The sequence below is a fragment of the Callorhinchus milii genome, unplaced genomic scaffold (genome assembly GCF_018977255.1).
Source record: "Callorhinchus milii isolate IMCB2004 unplaced genomic scaffold, IMCB_Cmil_1.0 Scaffold2, whole genome shotgun sequence".
Classification (NCBI taxonomy): Eukaryota; Metazoa; Chordata; class Chondrichthyes; order Chimaeriformes; family Callorhinchidae; genus Callorhinchus; species Callorhinchus milii.
Genome location: NW_024704743.1, coordinates 66,986,284 through 67,001,430, shown reverse-complemented (window position 1 = coordinate 67,001,430; position 15,147 = coordinate 66,986,284). Strand labels below are relative to the sequence as shown.

General features: G+C 41.9%; 1 protein-coding gene across 1 annotated transcript; it reads right to left on the bottom strand.

Annotated features, from left to right (window-relative positions):
- Positions 1-977: 977 nt before the first annotated feature.
- Positions 978-14,735, bottom strand: pdia4 (protein disulfide isomerase family A, member 4). Its single transcript, XM_042332217.1, has 10 exons — positions 14,532-14,735; positions 12,148-12,325; positions 11,147-11,352; positions 9,375-9,513; positions 8,004-8,209; positions 6,873-7,031; positions 5,231-5,382; positions 3,784-3,940; positions 2,704-2,937; positions 978-1,699 (listed from the first exon to the last, which is right to left on the bottom strand). The coding sequence occupies exons 1-10, from the start codon at positions 14,614-14,616 to the stop codon at positions 1,281-1,283; spliced, it is 1,935 nt and encodes a 644-aa protein (XP_042188151.1). The 5' UTR covers positions 14,617-14,735; the 3' UTR covers positions 978-1,280.
- Positions 14,736-15,147: the final 412 nt, after the last annotated feature.

Sequence of the window (15,147 nt, the reverse complement as noted above, 5' to 3'; positions counted from 1 at the left end):
AGTGGGAAACAAAATGCAAAATACTGCAGATGCTAGAAATCTGAAATTTCCCAGATACACCTTTTCTCTCTCTGGTCTGCCTGTTTTGTTGCAATTCCCCCCACCCCCACTTTGTTCTGCAGTATTAACATCTCCGTTCCCGTTTTGTTGCAATCCCCCCTCCCTTTGTTTTGCATCAACATCTCTTTTTAAGCCTTCATCCTGTCCTCTACCCCATTTTCTCCCGTCTTCCTTGCCCTGCCCCTGCCTCTCCCCTCTCTGTTAGCCCTTAAAAGCCTTTCTCCCAACCTTTCCCAGTTCTGAAGAAGGATGTGGACCCGAAACGTTGACTCACTTTCCTTTCTCCATAGATGCTGCCTGACCTCCAGAGTGTTCCCAGCGACTTCTGTTTTTGTTTTCAATTTTAAGTGGGACTTTTGCTAGCTGATAAAATCTACAGAAATCAAATTAATTCTGCAATTATTTTTCTGTTGAGGTGTGAAGCACATTTTGGATTGCTTGCCTAATATTAAGAAAAATCAAAGTAAAACAAAATTCACTTGAATTTCTCCTGTTCATCTAAACTAAATGAAGTGATGTATACAAAGGAAGATGGTTATCATTCTGTAGTGTTCTAATAGCATCTCGCATACAAATTANTTTTTATAGTTTTTCTTCCTGAGGCAATGTGCATCATGTAGGGATGTAAATATGGGGTTACCTTGATATTCATTTTAATTTGAGCTATTACTGCATCGTTCTGAGCCTTTTCACCCACAAATATACAGTCAATTCACTCTACAGTGTGTTCTGTGAAGCGCTTTGGGACGTCCTCCCAACGTGAAAAGCGCTATATCAAATGCAAGGATTATTATTATTTTTGCACTCAACTATCTAACAAGATTTCCAATTGCTGAGATAATGGAATAATGCACTACAATCCTGTACTAAGGAGAAAAAAGCAAAAATGTACACTAAAAGTAAATATACCACAACAGTACATCTTATGTTACCTTTATTCAAACAATGTTACCAAAATATAAATCAATAGAATGATTGTAGAAACTTGAGAAAATAAAGTGATTTTACACATTCTTACCAAATATTTTGGTTACAGTGGCTGTAAAAAAATTCAGATAACAAAAAAACATCCATTCAAGAATTTCTAAAGTAATTTTTAGTAATCAAGCTTTAGAAACCCGATAATTTCTCTGCCAAATACCCTAAGTTCATACTTCATGGTTAAAAGTAATTTGCCCTTTCAAAGATTCTCTACAACTGCTCATAGTAGTACAGAACTTTTATAGTTCATCTTTGCTGATTCTAGATATCTTACTTGCATGTTCCTCTACAAATTTACTCAAAGATTCAAGATCGCGGTCATTCTTATCATACTTAATTGGATTGTCTTTATTATTGCTTGGAGCAAAATAAATGGTAGGAAAGCCTTGAGCTTTGTATTTGTCATTTGGTATGTCGTTTGCTGTTGCATCCATCTTCGCAATAATCAAGTTTTTCTCATTCTTGTACTTTTTGGCCAAGTCTAAATATACAGGTTCCAGGCTCTTGCAATGTCCACACCAAGGTGCATAGAATTCTATTAGTACATCTTTCTTTTTGTCCATAACTATTTCACCAAATGTCTTGCCCACTACAATCTTCACTGGTCCTTTGTTTTTCTTTGGCACTGGTTGCGACTTCACAATAGGGGTCAATTTACCTGCAAAATTATAGAAAATACCATCAGTTAAGGTGGTAAATATGCACCTCGCCCTTTGATAGAAAATCTCAAAAACATTTAAGAATTCAACTTCTCGCAAGAAGGGCTGCTTTACCCAGTTACTCTTTCTTGTCATACCATGGAGTGCTTTGATTTGGTAGTTTGGTAGTAGGAAAAGGACAGAGACTTGTATACATACAGTTTGTTAATCTACTGGTATAGTGCTTCCCAGCTTCCCTCCCTGGGACTCCATGCAGAAACCCATTCAATCTGTATTCCCAGCCCAGAGTACAAAAATTGTCCTGGTCAAAGTCACCAATGACATTCTTTCCATCAGTGATCATGGTTCTCTCTGCCTCATTGCTCTATTCAATCTCTCCATCAATACTGACACGATCCTTGTCCTCACCTTCAAATCCCACTGTGTTCTTGCCCAACCCTACTTTTGCGACTTCTTCAACCCTATCGACCCAGCCTCTAGGAACAACATTACACCTTAGACTTATCTAAACTGCATGGAATTCGTAGCTTGGTTTGGATACTCTTAAGCATAATGATGGGTTTCCACATGTGTCAGACACCCGCTGACCAAAAAATAAATAAAATTAGACTGATCTGAATTTTTAAAGAGGGAACCACAATCAAAACAGGAACCTTGGTTGAAATTCTCTCCCCCCAACCAGGAAGGTGGAGCTAGTTGAGCTCCCCATTGCTCGCCCTCAAAAACAATGTGGGGCCTTTTTGGTCTCACTGTTTATCACATCATGCATCGTATTTGTTCATAATGTCCAATATTGTGCACCTTTTAAATAAAAACGTGCATTCATTAACATGTATGTTATCTATATCATATGAGAAAATTGACCAAATGGCCTTCTGTGCCCCAAGTTTCTATTTCTAAACCCTTTTTAAAATTCTTTGAACAAGACCCATAGATACCCGACAGCAAACGAGAAACATTGATGTACAACCCTTTCATTCCACTACAATTATGTTCGACGTACCTTTTTTAAATGCAATTACAAACTCTCTCAGAGTTTCAGAGTCAAATTCATCTGGTTCCATTCCATATTTCTTGCCACCAGCATCAAAGATTGCTGCATTCACATCTTCACCACTCTCTGCCAGGCCCAGATCAATCATCTCTGATGAATAATCTTCTTCATCGGCAATTGCAAAAGTGTATTCAGGGAAATCCTTGGCTACTTTCAAAACTTTTTTCCGCCAGTACTGAGTAGCTTGAGAACAATAATTCTCAAAGAATGAGCATCATTAAATAGACTTACTATACTAAGACAGTTAATTTTTACATTTAAACCCATAAATGTTATCCGGATACTATTTGTTTGTAAGAAGACAGTACATTATGTTCCATTTGCTTTAGAAGAGCTAATGTGTATACCAGGTCCCTTAAATGTTGTTTATTTATATTATATATATTTTTATTATAGGGAAAATTAAGTTTCCAAAATACAATTATTTTTGGTTCAAGAGCTTTGCTTAAATTGATGAGAATCATTGCTGTTACATCCAATTCCAATTGCCTTTTTCTGATGAACCTCCCCCAAATGTTTTGAAAAACTGCTCTCAGTTCAGAGGTGGTATTTCAGTGTACGCCTTCCTTAAAATAAACTGAAAAATGTAGTGTACATGAAATTGTTACTCAACAGTAATTATGAATTAAAATGAGCCAATATATTCCAGTCATCTTCTTTGGAAAGCAAAAAAGGATCACATGAAAAGATCTCTTGAATAATGATGTGGTATGCTTTTTATATATGCAAGTCATTTCCAGATGTAAAAGTACAGCAGCTAATGAGGGAGAGGCAATGCAGATATTTCAGTAAGATTTTTAAAAAATAATGCTAAAAAATGTGCTGGAGCAATTCCATCTAGTCTTAATTTTGTGTACAATTGTGAAAAATTCTTAAATATGGAAGTTTTTTTGCACGTCTTTAAAAGAACCAAACTGTACTTTATTACTGTATTAATTTAAAGGTTTTGCAAAATAGCACATTTGCAAGATAAACCCTTTCAATATAATAAAATGTGTCCATAAATAAAACAGTATCTAATGTACTTACCAATACGATAATCAAAACTGAAGTCAATTCCATAATACACAACCACTAATGGTCGCCTACTGTATCTTTTCACATCATTGCTTTGTTTACGATGTCCAACTAAAGGCAAAGCATTATTTGTAATAAATTCCTTAATTTCAGACTCTGCTGTGGTATCCTGTAATATAGAATTAAGGAATAGATTTAGCTCATTCCCCATGTAAAACCACAGTGGGATACAGAAACAAGATTCCCAACAGAAATCTCTTCATAGAACAGAGAAACAACTGAAGTACTTGATATAAAGAACTTTACCCAAAAGATCCACTCAAAGTTACTAAACACTCTTTAATTAAAACTGGCCACAAACTGGAGAAATAACTAATTCAATCAATCTCCAGCTGCCTCAAGTTAAATTCTGGTAAAGAGATTTTGAGCAGCTGTCAGGATCACAGAATCTTGGCACCAGTTGGGTCGAATAGCCCATTTCTGTGCTGTACAATCCATGCATGTGGTCTGGTTACAGATACTAGTTTTTAGTGAACATCAACAACAAAATTACATTTGTATAGTGTCTTTCACGTCGCCGAGAGCTGGGGGTCCGGAGTGACCATAAGACATAGGAGCAGGAGTAGGCAATTTGGCCCCTCGAGCCTGCCCCGCCGTTTAATAAGATTATGGCTGATCTTCTAACTATTTCCATTTATCCGCCCTATCCCCATATCCCTTAATCCTCTATCCTTCAGAAATCCATCAACCTCAGTCTTGAATATGTTCCACACGCCTAATAATAATCCCTCCAAAACCCAAAACAATAATAAATTGGTCATTTTCAATCCATGACTGTTTGTGGGACATTGCTGTGCGCAATTGGCTGCCGCGTTTGCCCACAAATATACAGTCAATTCACTTTACAGTGTGTTCTGTGAAGCGCTTTGGGACGTCCTCCTGACGTGAAAAGCGCTATATCAAATGCAAGGATTATTATTATTATTATTAAGGACTGAGCATCCACAGCCTTCTGGGGTAGAGAATTCCACAAATGCACTACCCTCTGAGTGAGCAAAGCGGGGAATGTGGCCAGAGCCCGCTGAGCGGAGGGAGTGATCAGGGTGGTAAGGGGGTTAGGATGTTGGGAGAGGTAGGGGGGAGCAAGACCGTGGAGAGCTTTGAAGGTGAGGGACAGGATCTTGAACTGTATCCTTTGTGCGATGGGAAGCCAGTGGAGTTGGGCGAGGATAAACTCAGTTGGACGCACCAGTAAAGCCTCAATAAAGTGGCAACAGAAGCTGTAGAATTTTTGTTTCAAATGTAAACTGTTTTACATTTTTCTGTACCCTTTATATCTTTTCAGCTCACGTAAAGAAAAAAAAGCTACACACCAGTCAAACTGTTCACTCGAATAACTTTCCAAAGAAACACAGGAAGTGGGAACGTAAAGAAAGGAAAGAGGAAAAAAAAAACTTACTTTGAGAGACAAAGTGTGCATTTTGGGCTCATATTTGGACTGAAACCGTTCAGGCTGCATCATGACAAGTTGTCCAGGTGCGGTGTTTAAGAAGTTTCTTATTTCAACGTTGAACGTGTGTTGAAATTTGTAGTCCTCACGGAGAGAGTTACCTGTAACAGAGATAGTTACCCGAACACAAACCCCAAAAGAATCCTTATTAAAATTAGGTTTCTAGGAAACAGGGTTAAATAGTCACCCATTTGTTAAAAACGTATCAGAAATGCGGACTCAATTACTGTTTAACAATGAAAAAGAGGGAGTCTTATGCTTTATATCAAAAACATAGAAAAGTGACAAAAAGAGAAATTAGAAAGGCTAAGAGAGATCAGGAAAAAAACACCATAGAACAACATTAAAGGAAACTGTAAAGGTTTTTAATAAGCATATTAGAAACAAAAATGATAGTCAGGAGGAGGTTGGACTGCTTAGGAACAAGAGTGGTAATTTGGTGCTAGAGGAGGGGATGGCAGAGCTATCAAATAAGTATTTTGCCTCCATTTTCACTGAGGAGTAGATACTCCCAGAACAGAGTTTAAAATGGGGCGAATGAGGATCAACTACTGGGGATAAAGATCAAAATGGAAACTATACTAAAAAGTTAGAACTAAAAATTGAGAAATCACAGGGCCCTGGTTGCAAGTGAATAAAATCATGAGGAGCTTTGTTGTGGTACATAAAGAGGAGTTATTTCCAATGGTTGGGGAGTCAATAACTAGGCGACATAGATATAAAATCACCGCAAGAAGAGTAAGCGGGGAACTTGGGAGGAATTTCTTCACTCAGTGGAGTAGTTGGAGTGTGTAACACCCTACCAAGGAGGCACATTCCATTGTAGCCTTCAAGAGGGAAGTAAGACAGATGTATGAAGGAGAGGGGCTTGAAGGGAAATCCATGCTCTGTGAGCTGGTGCAGGCTTGATGGGCTGAAGAGCTTTTAAACACACCCATCTTGGTTGTCCATAATTAGCAATAACCTCCATTTTACAAATGATGGGATTATGGTTTTAAAAAAGCCTTTACTGTAATTCATATCCACACTTATAAACTCAGACTTCAACAAGTACAGTGGAGCCTTGCTACAACATGGTGATTGAGAATCCTGAGGCTACACTAAGGATGTGATGGCTGGTTAGACTGAGCACGCGCACAGCCAGTTAGTTGTCCTGCTTCCTGCATGCCAGCCAATTTCCACTCTTAAAAATGGTCAATTTCTGAATCACCGGGTTGTTGCCAACATCACTTCCTGTGTGCTGCGCGTGCGCAAAGTGGGAAGTAACATAAGCAACAATCTAATAATCTGGAAATTGGCCATTTTAGTGTTGAGACTTGGTTGGCAAGGAAGAGGGCTGCCTGTGTGCTTTCACACTGAATGGGTCCCTCACCATAACTGCGTTATAACAGGGCCACTCTGTACGTAGAGTCGAGGTCTTTTAGGTAAAGCACATTCATTTAAAAACCCAGTAAATCTTTTAGTAAGATGCTAACTTGGTAATCAAACTATCCCCAGGATTTAAAAAAAATCTCCCTCGTAAATCCTTGATGGACAAAAGTAAAGGCTATTTCAAATCACCCAATACTGTTCAGCTCAGCAAGTTACTTACAGGCATCTTGATAGATTTGATATTCTGGGTCTTGTTCTCCGTTGAAAAATGCCAACACGATTACATCATCACCATCTTTAAGGAATTCTTGAACTTGTTTAAGAGTCTGAATATGCTTGGATGGAGGGCCAGCTTGTTCAGCCATGTGTTCAACTATACCTAGATATAAATTAGAGAAAAAAAAATTAAAAGCTGGAACACAACATTAACCTGGAATCACAGCTGAAGCTTTTGAAGATAAGATTGGGAAGATAAAATAGCATTCGTAACAGGTTAGGATTACTTTAAAATAAACATTACGTATCACTGTTCATTGGAAAGAACTATATTTAAACTCAAGATAAGCAGTTATGTGGTAATAACATGAATAAATCACTATAATGCATAAGGATACCTATTGGAGAGGGTGGCTGAGGGAGGGCGAAAGGGTGTTTGCCTTTCAGAGGCAGTTGGTGCGGAGAGAGTAAGCGATGGGACAGTTGGAGTGGTTACTCTAGAACAACCAATGTCGGGAGTCACGATGGGTCTGACGGAGGATGCAGGCAGACATCGGGAACGAGTGATCAGTGGGGCAGCATCAGCCATGGGAGACAGCGCGGTTGGGGGGGGGGAGGCGGAAAAAGAGTATGGCGATTATGGCTAACGTGCCAGAAACAGGGAAGGAAAGGAGGGAGGACAAGGTAGCAGAAGGATAGCAAAATCTCACATACGACTCAAGCCGTCACCATCAAATACTGTCTTAAACTGCTCAAGTTATCCGTCATCTGTCTGGCAAACTATTGCACATTTTATACCTATGCAAACTTTATTGTGCATACTCATTTGAACAACATGCTGCTTTAAATCAACATAAGATTATCTCTCAATTGTCAATTTCTAATATACGTTACCAACTTCTGCCAACTCTTCACATAGCTCAGATTCCTAATCTCATAATTAATGTTTGCTCTTTGTCATACCTTTTTCTTTTAGGTCTGTAATACAAACCCAATAACAGTACACAAAAGTCCAAGTAGAGTCATATTAATGAGTTTTATAACCCTACTAGGACCTGTGATTTATGTTTTATTCCTCTAGCTTTCCATTCTACAGTTCTGCTATATGATTATCAGTTGTCCAAAGGTATATTACCATATCTGTCTCTTGGTCCATTGTATTCAAAAGCTTTACCCTTGCGAAACAGTTTCAGGGTAGGATAGCCAGAAACCTGGTACTTGCTAGCAAGTTCTGATTCAGTAGTAGCATCTACTTTAGCAAGAGGAATGGGCACAGGACGCTTGCTGAGATCCTGGGCTGCCTTCTCATATTCTGGAGCAAGCTTTTTACAATGTCCACACCTGTAATGAAGTGCAGTCAAGGCAATTTGTATTTATTACTGTAGCCGACACACAAATATAAAGCAGGCTATCTATAAAAACAATATAGACTATTCACCATGTTGTGCTTATTCCCAATATTTAAGTTATTAGTATTAGCAGTTTACAAGCACTAAACAGATCGTAGTTTTGCATTAAAATAAAATTGGCAACAGTATAAATATTCGATTACCCTGTATACATCATTGAAATATTTTTCTAATTTTTTGTGCCATTAATTATAATAAATAATAATAATAATCCTTGCATTTGATATAGCGCTTTTCACGTCGGGAGGACGTCCCAAAGCGCTTCACAGAACACACTGTAAAGTGAATTGACTTTATATTTGTGGGCAAACGCGGCAGCCAATTGCGCACAGCAATGTCCCACAAACAGTCGTAGATTGAAAATGACCAATTTATTATTGTTTTTGGTTTTGGAGGGATTATTATTAGGTGTGTGGAGTAAGGAAACTTGCCCAAGGTTTCGCTCTGCCTGGAATTGAACTCAGGTCTCTCGCTTACAAAGCGAGTGCTCTAACCACTGAGCTACAGGACTCCATTATCACGAGGTCACGAGGAAAGAGATCTCTGGCAAGAGTTGCATCTCATCTTTCTGGATATCAGTTTTCCTCTCCCTTTTGGAAGTCCAACATAACAATAATAAACCTTGTATTTGATATAGCGCTTTTCATGTCGGGAGGACATCTCAAAGCGCTTCACAGAATATACTGTAATGTGAATTGACTGTATACTTGTGGGCGAAACACAGCAGCCAATTGTGCACAGCAGTGTCCCACAAACGTCACGGATTGAAATGACCAATTTATTATTTTTTCTTCTTGAGGGATTATTACCAGTCGTGTGGAGTAAGAAAACTCCACTGAGCTACAGGACTCCACTGTAGCTGTGATGATTTCAATATCACTGAAATCAGCAGCCATGAACATAAATACTATCCACAGCACAGTGCACTGGGTTCCAACACAGTTCACACTATCATCAGCATTAGAAATAGTTAAACAATACTTTAGATACACAAACGTACAACAGAAAGGTATTTGGGCTCCAATTCTGAAATGCTGTTTTGAGATTAATTTACATTTTAAAATTAAACAAGGATTAAAAATGGTATGTGCACTTACCAAGGAGCATAGAACTCCACCAGAATTATATCAGCTTCATCCACTATCTCAGCAAAGTTACTTGAAGTCAAAGTAATGGTTACTTCAGGCGGCGGAGCCCAGTCTGGGGCAGCAATTTCTTTCACTTTAGACAGAATTTCTATGAAAACAAGTTTAAAGGTAAGCCACAACTGAAGAGAACAGTATAATCAGGCAGTACAGGTAAATCAACAGAAAATGCTTGTACTGAAGTGAAAATTTACAACTGAAGTCAATAGATTTAATTATGAATTTTCTCATCTGATGTTTTCAGGAAAATTATGAACACAAGTGTGATCCTTCTATTTACTTGCAAGAACAACAATTTGCACTTTTAGAGCGCCCTCCATGCAGGGTAGGGTCTCAGAGCGCCTAACAGTGGTGGAGCCTAACTCCGAGCTGGGTGGAGGGGGTAGGTGGCCGTAAACACAGACGAAGAGGAAAGTTTTCAGGCAGCATTTGAAAGAGGGGAGGGGGGTAAGATGTAAGGATTGAGAGAGAGTGTTTCAGGGTTTTGGGGCGTAGTGGCTGAAAGCACGACCTCCGATGGTGGAGTGGAGGTGTGAGAGTCAAGCAGGAGGCCAGTGCCAGTTGAGCGGATTATTGAAACCTACAGCACTGAAGCAGGCCGGTCGACCCATCATGTCTGTCTGAAAGTTATCCAATTACAACAGCTTGCATTTATATAGCGCCCCTCATGCAGGGCAGCGTCCCAGATCGTTTGACAGTGGCGGAGCACGACACCGAGCCGGTGGGAGAGGGAGCTGACCATAGACACAGTAGAATAAGAAGGACTTCAGGCAGGACCTGAAGATGCGGAAGGGCCAAGGCGAAAGGATAGAAGAAGTGTTCGAGAGTTTCAGGGTATAGTGGCTGAAAGCGCTGCCACCAATGGTGGAACAAAGGCACAAGGGACATACAAAAGGCCAGAGCCAGTCAAGCGGAGGCAGCAGTTTGTGGGGTAAACAGGTTGGGGAGGCAAAGAGGTGCCAGGGCATGAATGGATTTGAAAACAAGTGTCAGGATCTTGAAATCAATGTGTTCGGCAACAGGGAGCCAGTAGAGCTTGGCTAGAACTGGTGTGATGAGGGTATGGAGTTTTTCTACAGGTGAGTATGTAGGTAGTGGAGTCTTGGATCATCTGACCTTGTGTATGGTGGAGTTGGGAGACTGGCAAAGCGGGCATTTGAAAAGTTGAGCCGGGAGGTGATGAATGCATGGATGCATGTTTCAGCTTCATCTGGGATATGGTACAGTCGGAGGTGGGCAATGTGGCGGAGGTGGAGGAAAGTGGTCCTGGTCATGGGACTGGATGTGGAGAAGGATGCACAGCTGTGGGTCGAACCTGATACTTGGGTTGCGCACTGGTTAGGTTAGTCTGAGGGATGGCTTTGGGATGTTAAAGTGGCCACAACTGCAGGGTAGAAGACGCTGACGGTGGCCAATGAGTATGGCTTCCGTCTTGTCAATATTGAGTTGTAGTCCTACTCTCCTGCTCTTTCTTCATAGCTTTGCAAATTTTTTCTTTTCAAGTATATCCAATTCCCCTTTGAAAGTTATTATTGAATCTGCTTCCACCACCCTTTTAGGCAGTGCATTCAAGACCATAACAACTTGATGCGTAAATAGTCATATGGTTTGGTAATCAGCTGAAGGAAAGGATACAAAGGGAGGTCATAAGAGGAACTTGGTTGAAATTGGGGTGGGGAAAGAGAGTTTTTTTTAAGTGGAGTGGCAATCCCATCTTTCCTTACCATCTTTTGTTCTTCCTCCATCATAATCAACTGGCTGTCCCTTTTTAAATATTTTAAATGTGGGGTAGCCACTGACATCAAATCGGCTGGCAAGCCCAGACTCTGTTGTGGCATCTGCTTTGCCAACAGGGATAGGAGGATCGTTTTCTTTCAGCTCACTGGCTATCTTCTCGTATTCTGTTGCAAACTGTTTACAATGTCCACACCTGCCGAACAAGGAGAAAATATGATGAAACCAGGAACCCCACTTCAATCACTACTCAAGCTTTACTGCAATAGATTTAACAAGGTTTAACATTTCAGAGTGGCAAGTTTTAGAACAATTCAGAATCCTAAAAACTAAATTCAAGGACACCCAGAAAAACATTGGGTACTTTGGTCAAATGTTATTCATCTAAAAATATGAATCACTAATATTTATATTACTTTTCTCCTTTCTTCCTGAAGATGCCATTTCTTCCTTGGAAGCAACGTCATGAGGGTGGGGTATTGACCACCCAGTGGTACCTTGCTTAAGCGACCATTCAACAATTCAACATGTGCAGGCATAGACAGTGACTGTTTGCAGAGTGTTGTGCAATGGCCAGTATGAGACAACTAAAATTTGGATCCTGTTTTTAAACTTCCACAACGGGGGGGGGGGGGGGGAGGAGGAGAAGGGGAGGAACCAAGGTCAAATCAACACCCAACAGGTTTCCAACTAAGATAAGCTCTGCAAACTGAAATTTGTACCTGCAAACTGCCAAGACACAACCCCATGTGAAGGGTACTATATAATTGAAAGCTGTTGTAACTGTTGCATCTTACCTGTTACACTTAGTGCCTTTGCCCATTATGTTCCTAATGTGCCAATTATAATTTTAAAAACAAATTTTTTCTACCATTCAGAATCAAAACTTAAAATAAATTACCAAGGGAGCAAAAGCATTTAAATTCAAAGAGCACATGTCTGACTTTGACAAAGGAATCAAAACAAACCTGCATTTTATAAGCATACCTACCAAGGGGCATAAAATTCAACTAGTACAACATCTTTGTCTTCAATAAATGAATCAAAGTTCGCATCTGTCAAAACCAAAACACCATTTTCTTCCTTGACTGACTTGTCATCATCGGCATCATCATCATCATCAAAATCCTCTTCCTCCTCTTCATCTTCTACCTCCTCTCCATCAGACTCTGCGAAGAATAAACAATTCTAGCATTTATATAGGGATACTCTATGGTTTAGAATCTAGATATTCCTCCATGGTATTAGCCCATTTATGCAATTTTCCATTATCATAGCAAATAGTTTAAATAATTTAAACTATCTCCTGCATTAAACAGATCACATGGCAAAAGATTACTTCCAACACTATGCAACAATCTTTCAGTTACTGTAGTAATCAAAACTGCAAGCTTCAGCATGCTGAACATTGGGCAAGAATGGGATCATGCTTAGTTGTGTTGCCTGAATGGTGAAATAAATTCAGTTTGACCAAATGTGACCTTCAACTTATGCTTACAGCTAATCGTATTCAGAGTGGAGCTTCAATTATAATAATATTATTTATTATTATAGAGTGGAGCTTCAATTGACCCTAGTCTAGAGAGTGGAAACAAAATGTAGCCGTAGTTTTCACTTTTGATCCTTACAAAGCAACTGCAGCTGGAAATAGTAAGTGTGTGAATGTGAGCAAAAGCAGTCCATCAATTTCCATCCTCTCCATATGATTGCTCAACCCTCACCATCTTGTGAGCAGTCAGTGCCTTGAGGAAGAATTATGATAAATGGGGTGGAGAGAAGAAAAAATATTCTAGATTATAAATTTAGCCTTTATCAATACAATTAAATGAATCAATACCATCAGTACCATCTTGTGCATTAACCTGACTCAGTGAGGCACTCTTGCCTCCGAGTCAGAAGGTTCAAGCTCCACAAAGAGATTTGAATTTACAGTCTAAGCTGACCCTCCAATGCAGTGCCGTGGGTGCTTTGCATTACTAGAGGTGACGCTCTTCAGACGAGATGTTAAATCGAGATCCGTCTGCCTGACTATTCTATTCAAAAAGAGAAGATAGTCCTGGCGAAAAAATCCCCTGAAATAAAATTGGTCACTCACTTCACGACTGTTTGTGGGACATTGCTATGTGCAATTGGCTGCCATGATTTGCCCGCAAAGTACAGTCGACCCACCTTATAGTACAGTATATCCTGTGAAGAGCTTTGAGACGTTGTGACAATGTGATAAGGCACTGTATCAAATGCAAGGATTATGAATTACCACGCAAGAAAACGGAGTGAAGACATTTTTACGTACCTATCATAAAGGGGATTCATGAACTCATGCAGTAATACTCGAGCCGGACATTCTCGTTTCAAGGACCACCACTTTAGAGTCATCTAATCAGGTAGGTCGGGAGAGGGAGGGAGGCCACATCTCATTCCAGACACGGGGAAATAATAAAATAACCTTCGCATCGGATACGGCACCTTCCAGTGCAGGTGACGTACATACACGGAGCTCAGTCCGGGTCAGATACTCTGACCCATCGCACGGCGATGGGTTTCCACACACATCAGAGCCGAACACAAGAAGACCCACAAGCGAAGCGGGACCCACCGCGAAGTCGAAGCGAACACAGTTTCGCTTGCGACGCCCCGCGGTTCAGTGGGCTGTGCGCGCGCGTGGCCTTTTGCCAAAATTCGGGCCAATTGAGGTACGTGGGGTCCTCCGGAGACCCTCCAGAGAGATTTCGGTCGAAGTTAAAGCGGGACCGTTCGGCCGCTGCCAACCCATTACACTTGGCTCTGGGTCCATCGTAATAAACCTATAATAATAATAATCCTCGCATTTGATGGAGCGCCTCATCACGTCTTCGAGACGTCTCAAAGCGTTTCACAGGATATAGCCGAGAGGTGTAGTGACTGTGTACATTGGCGGCCAAATCACGTTACTGATTTGTTTTGATTTGATTTGATTTGTTACTGATTACAAACAAATTACGACTGTTTGTGGGACATTGCTGTGCGCAATTGGCTGCCGCGTTCGCCCACAAATATACAGTCAATTCACTTTACAGTGTGTTCTGTGAAGCGCTTTGGGACGTCCTCCCGACGTGAAAAGCGCTATATCAAATGCAAGGATTATTATTATTATTATTATTATTATTACGGCGGAGGGAGGTGCAGCTCGGCTCCGGGGCTCAGGCGGCGTCTCCCGACCCTCACACACGTCCATCACGGGGGTCTGCATCAAATAAAGCGCCGGGGCCGGGCCGGGCCGGGGGGGCCGGGCCGGGGGGGGGGGGGCACGGGGATCAGGTGCCGAGAGGGACAGATGATGAGGAGCTGAAACAAAAGGGTGGACCCCCCCCGCCCCGGGGCCTGGCGGGCACTTACCCGGCTTGTCCTGGGCCAGGCCGAGCAGCGCCAGGTGTGAGAGCAGCAGCAGCAGGAGGAGGAGGGTCGCCCGCTTCAGCTCCATGGTGTAGCGGGCGGGTCACGGGCTGAGAGTCACGGGAATCCCCGAGGGTGGCGGCCGCGGTGCAGACGGTTCCCGGCGCCGCTCCTGTCTCTCTCGGTGTGTGGGTCTGTGTGTGTGGGTGTGCGCGCGCGGCTGTGACTGTGTGACTGGGCCCCGCGGCCCCGCCCCTCAGGGCCCCGCTCAGCTCTGAGGTGCCGCCTTCCCATTGGTCCTCTCCCGCCGCCCAATCGGCGGGCGCCACTCGGAGCTCACACACGTGCCTGCGTGCCGCCGGGGGCTCAGGGCGCATGCGCCGGGAGGGCACCGTCAGCAATGTGCCGCGTGTATGTGTGTGTGTGTGTGGGGGGAGGGACACAGTCACAGGTGTCAGTGATGGGGTGTGTGTGGGGGAGGGGTACAGTCACAGGTGTCAGTGATGGGGTGTGTGGGGGAGGGGTACAGTCACAGGTGTCAGTGATGGGGTGTGTGTGGGGGAGGGGTACAGTCACAGGTGTCAGTGATGGGGTGTGTGGGGGAGGGACACAGTCACAG

Coding starts and splice junctions, on each gene's coding strand:
- pdia4 (XM_042332217.1), bottom strand. CDS start 14,616: ATGGAGCTGAAGCGGGCGACCCTCCTCCTCCTGCTGCTGCTGCTCTCA. Junction 2,938..3,783: donor CAGTTTTGATTATCGTATTG/GTAAGTACATTA, acceptor ATTGTTCTCAAG/CTACTCAGTACTGGCGGAAA. Junction 1,700..2,703: donor TGTAATTGCATTTAAAAAAG/GTACGTCGAACA, acceptor ATAATTTTGCAG/GTAAATTGACCCCTATTGTG.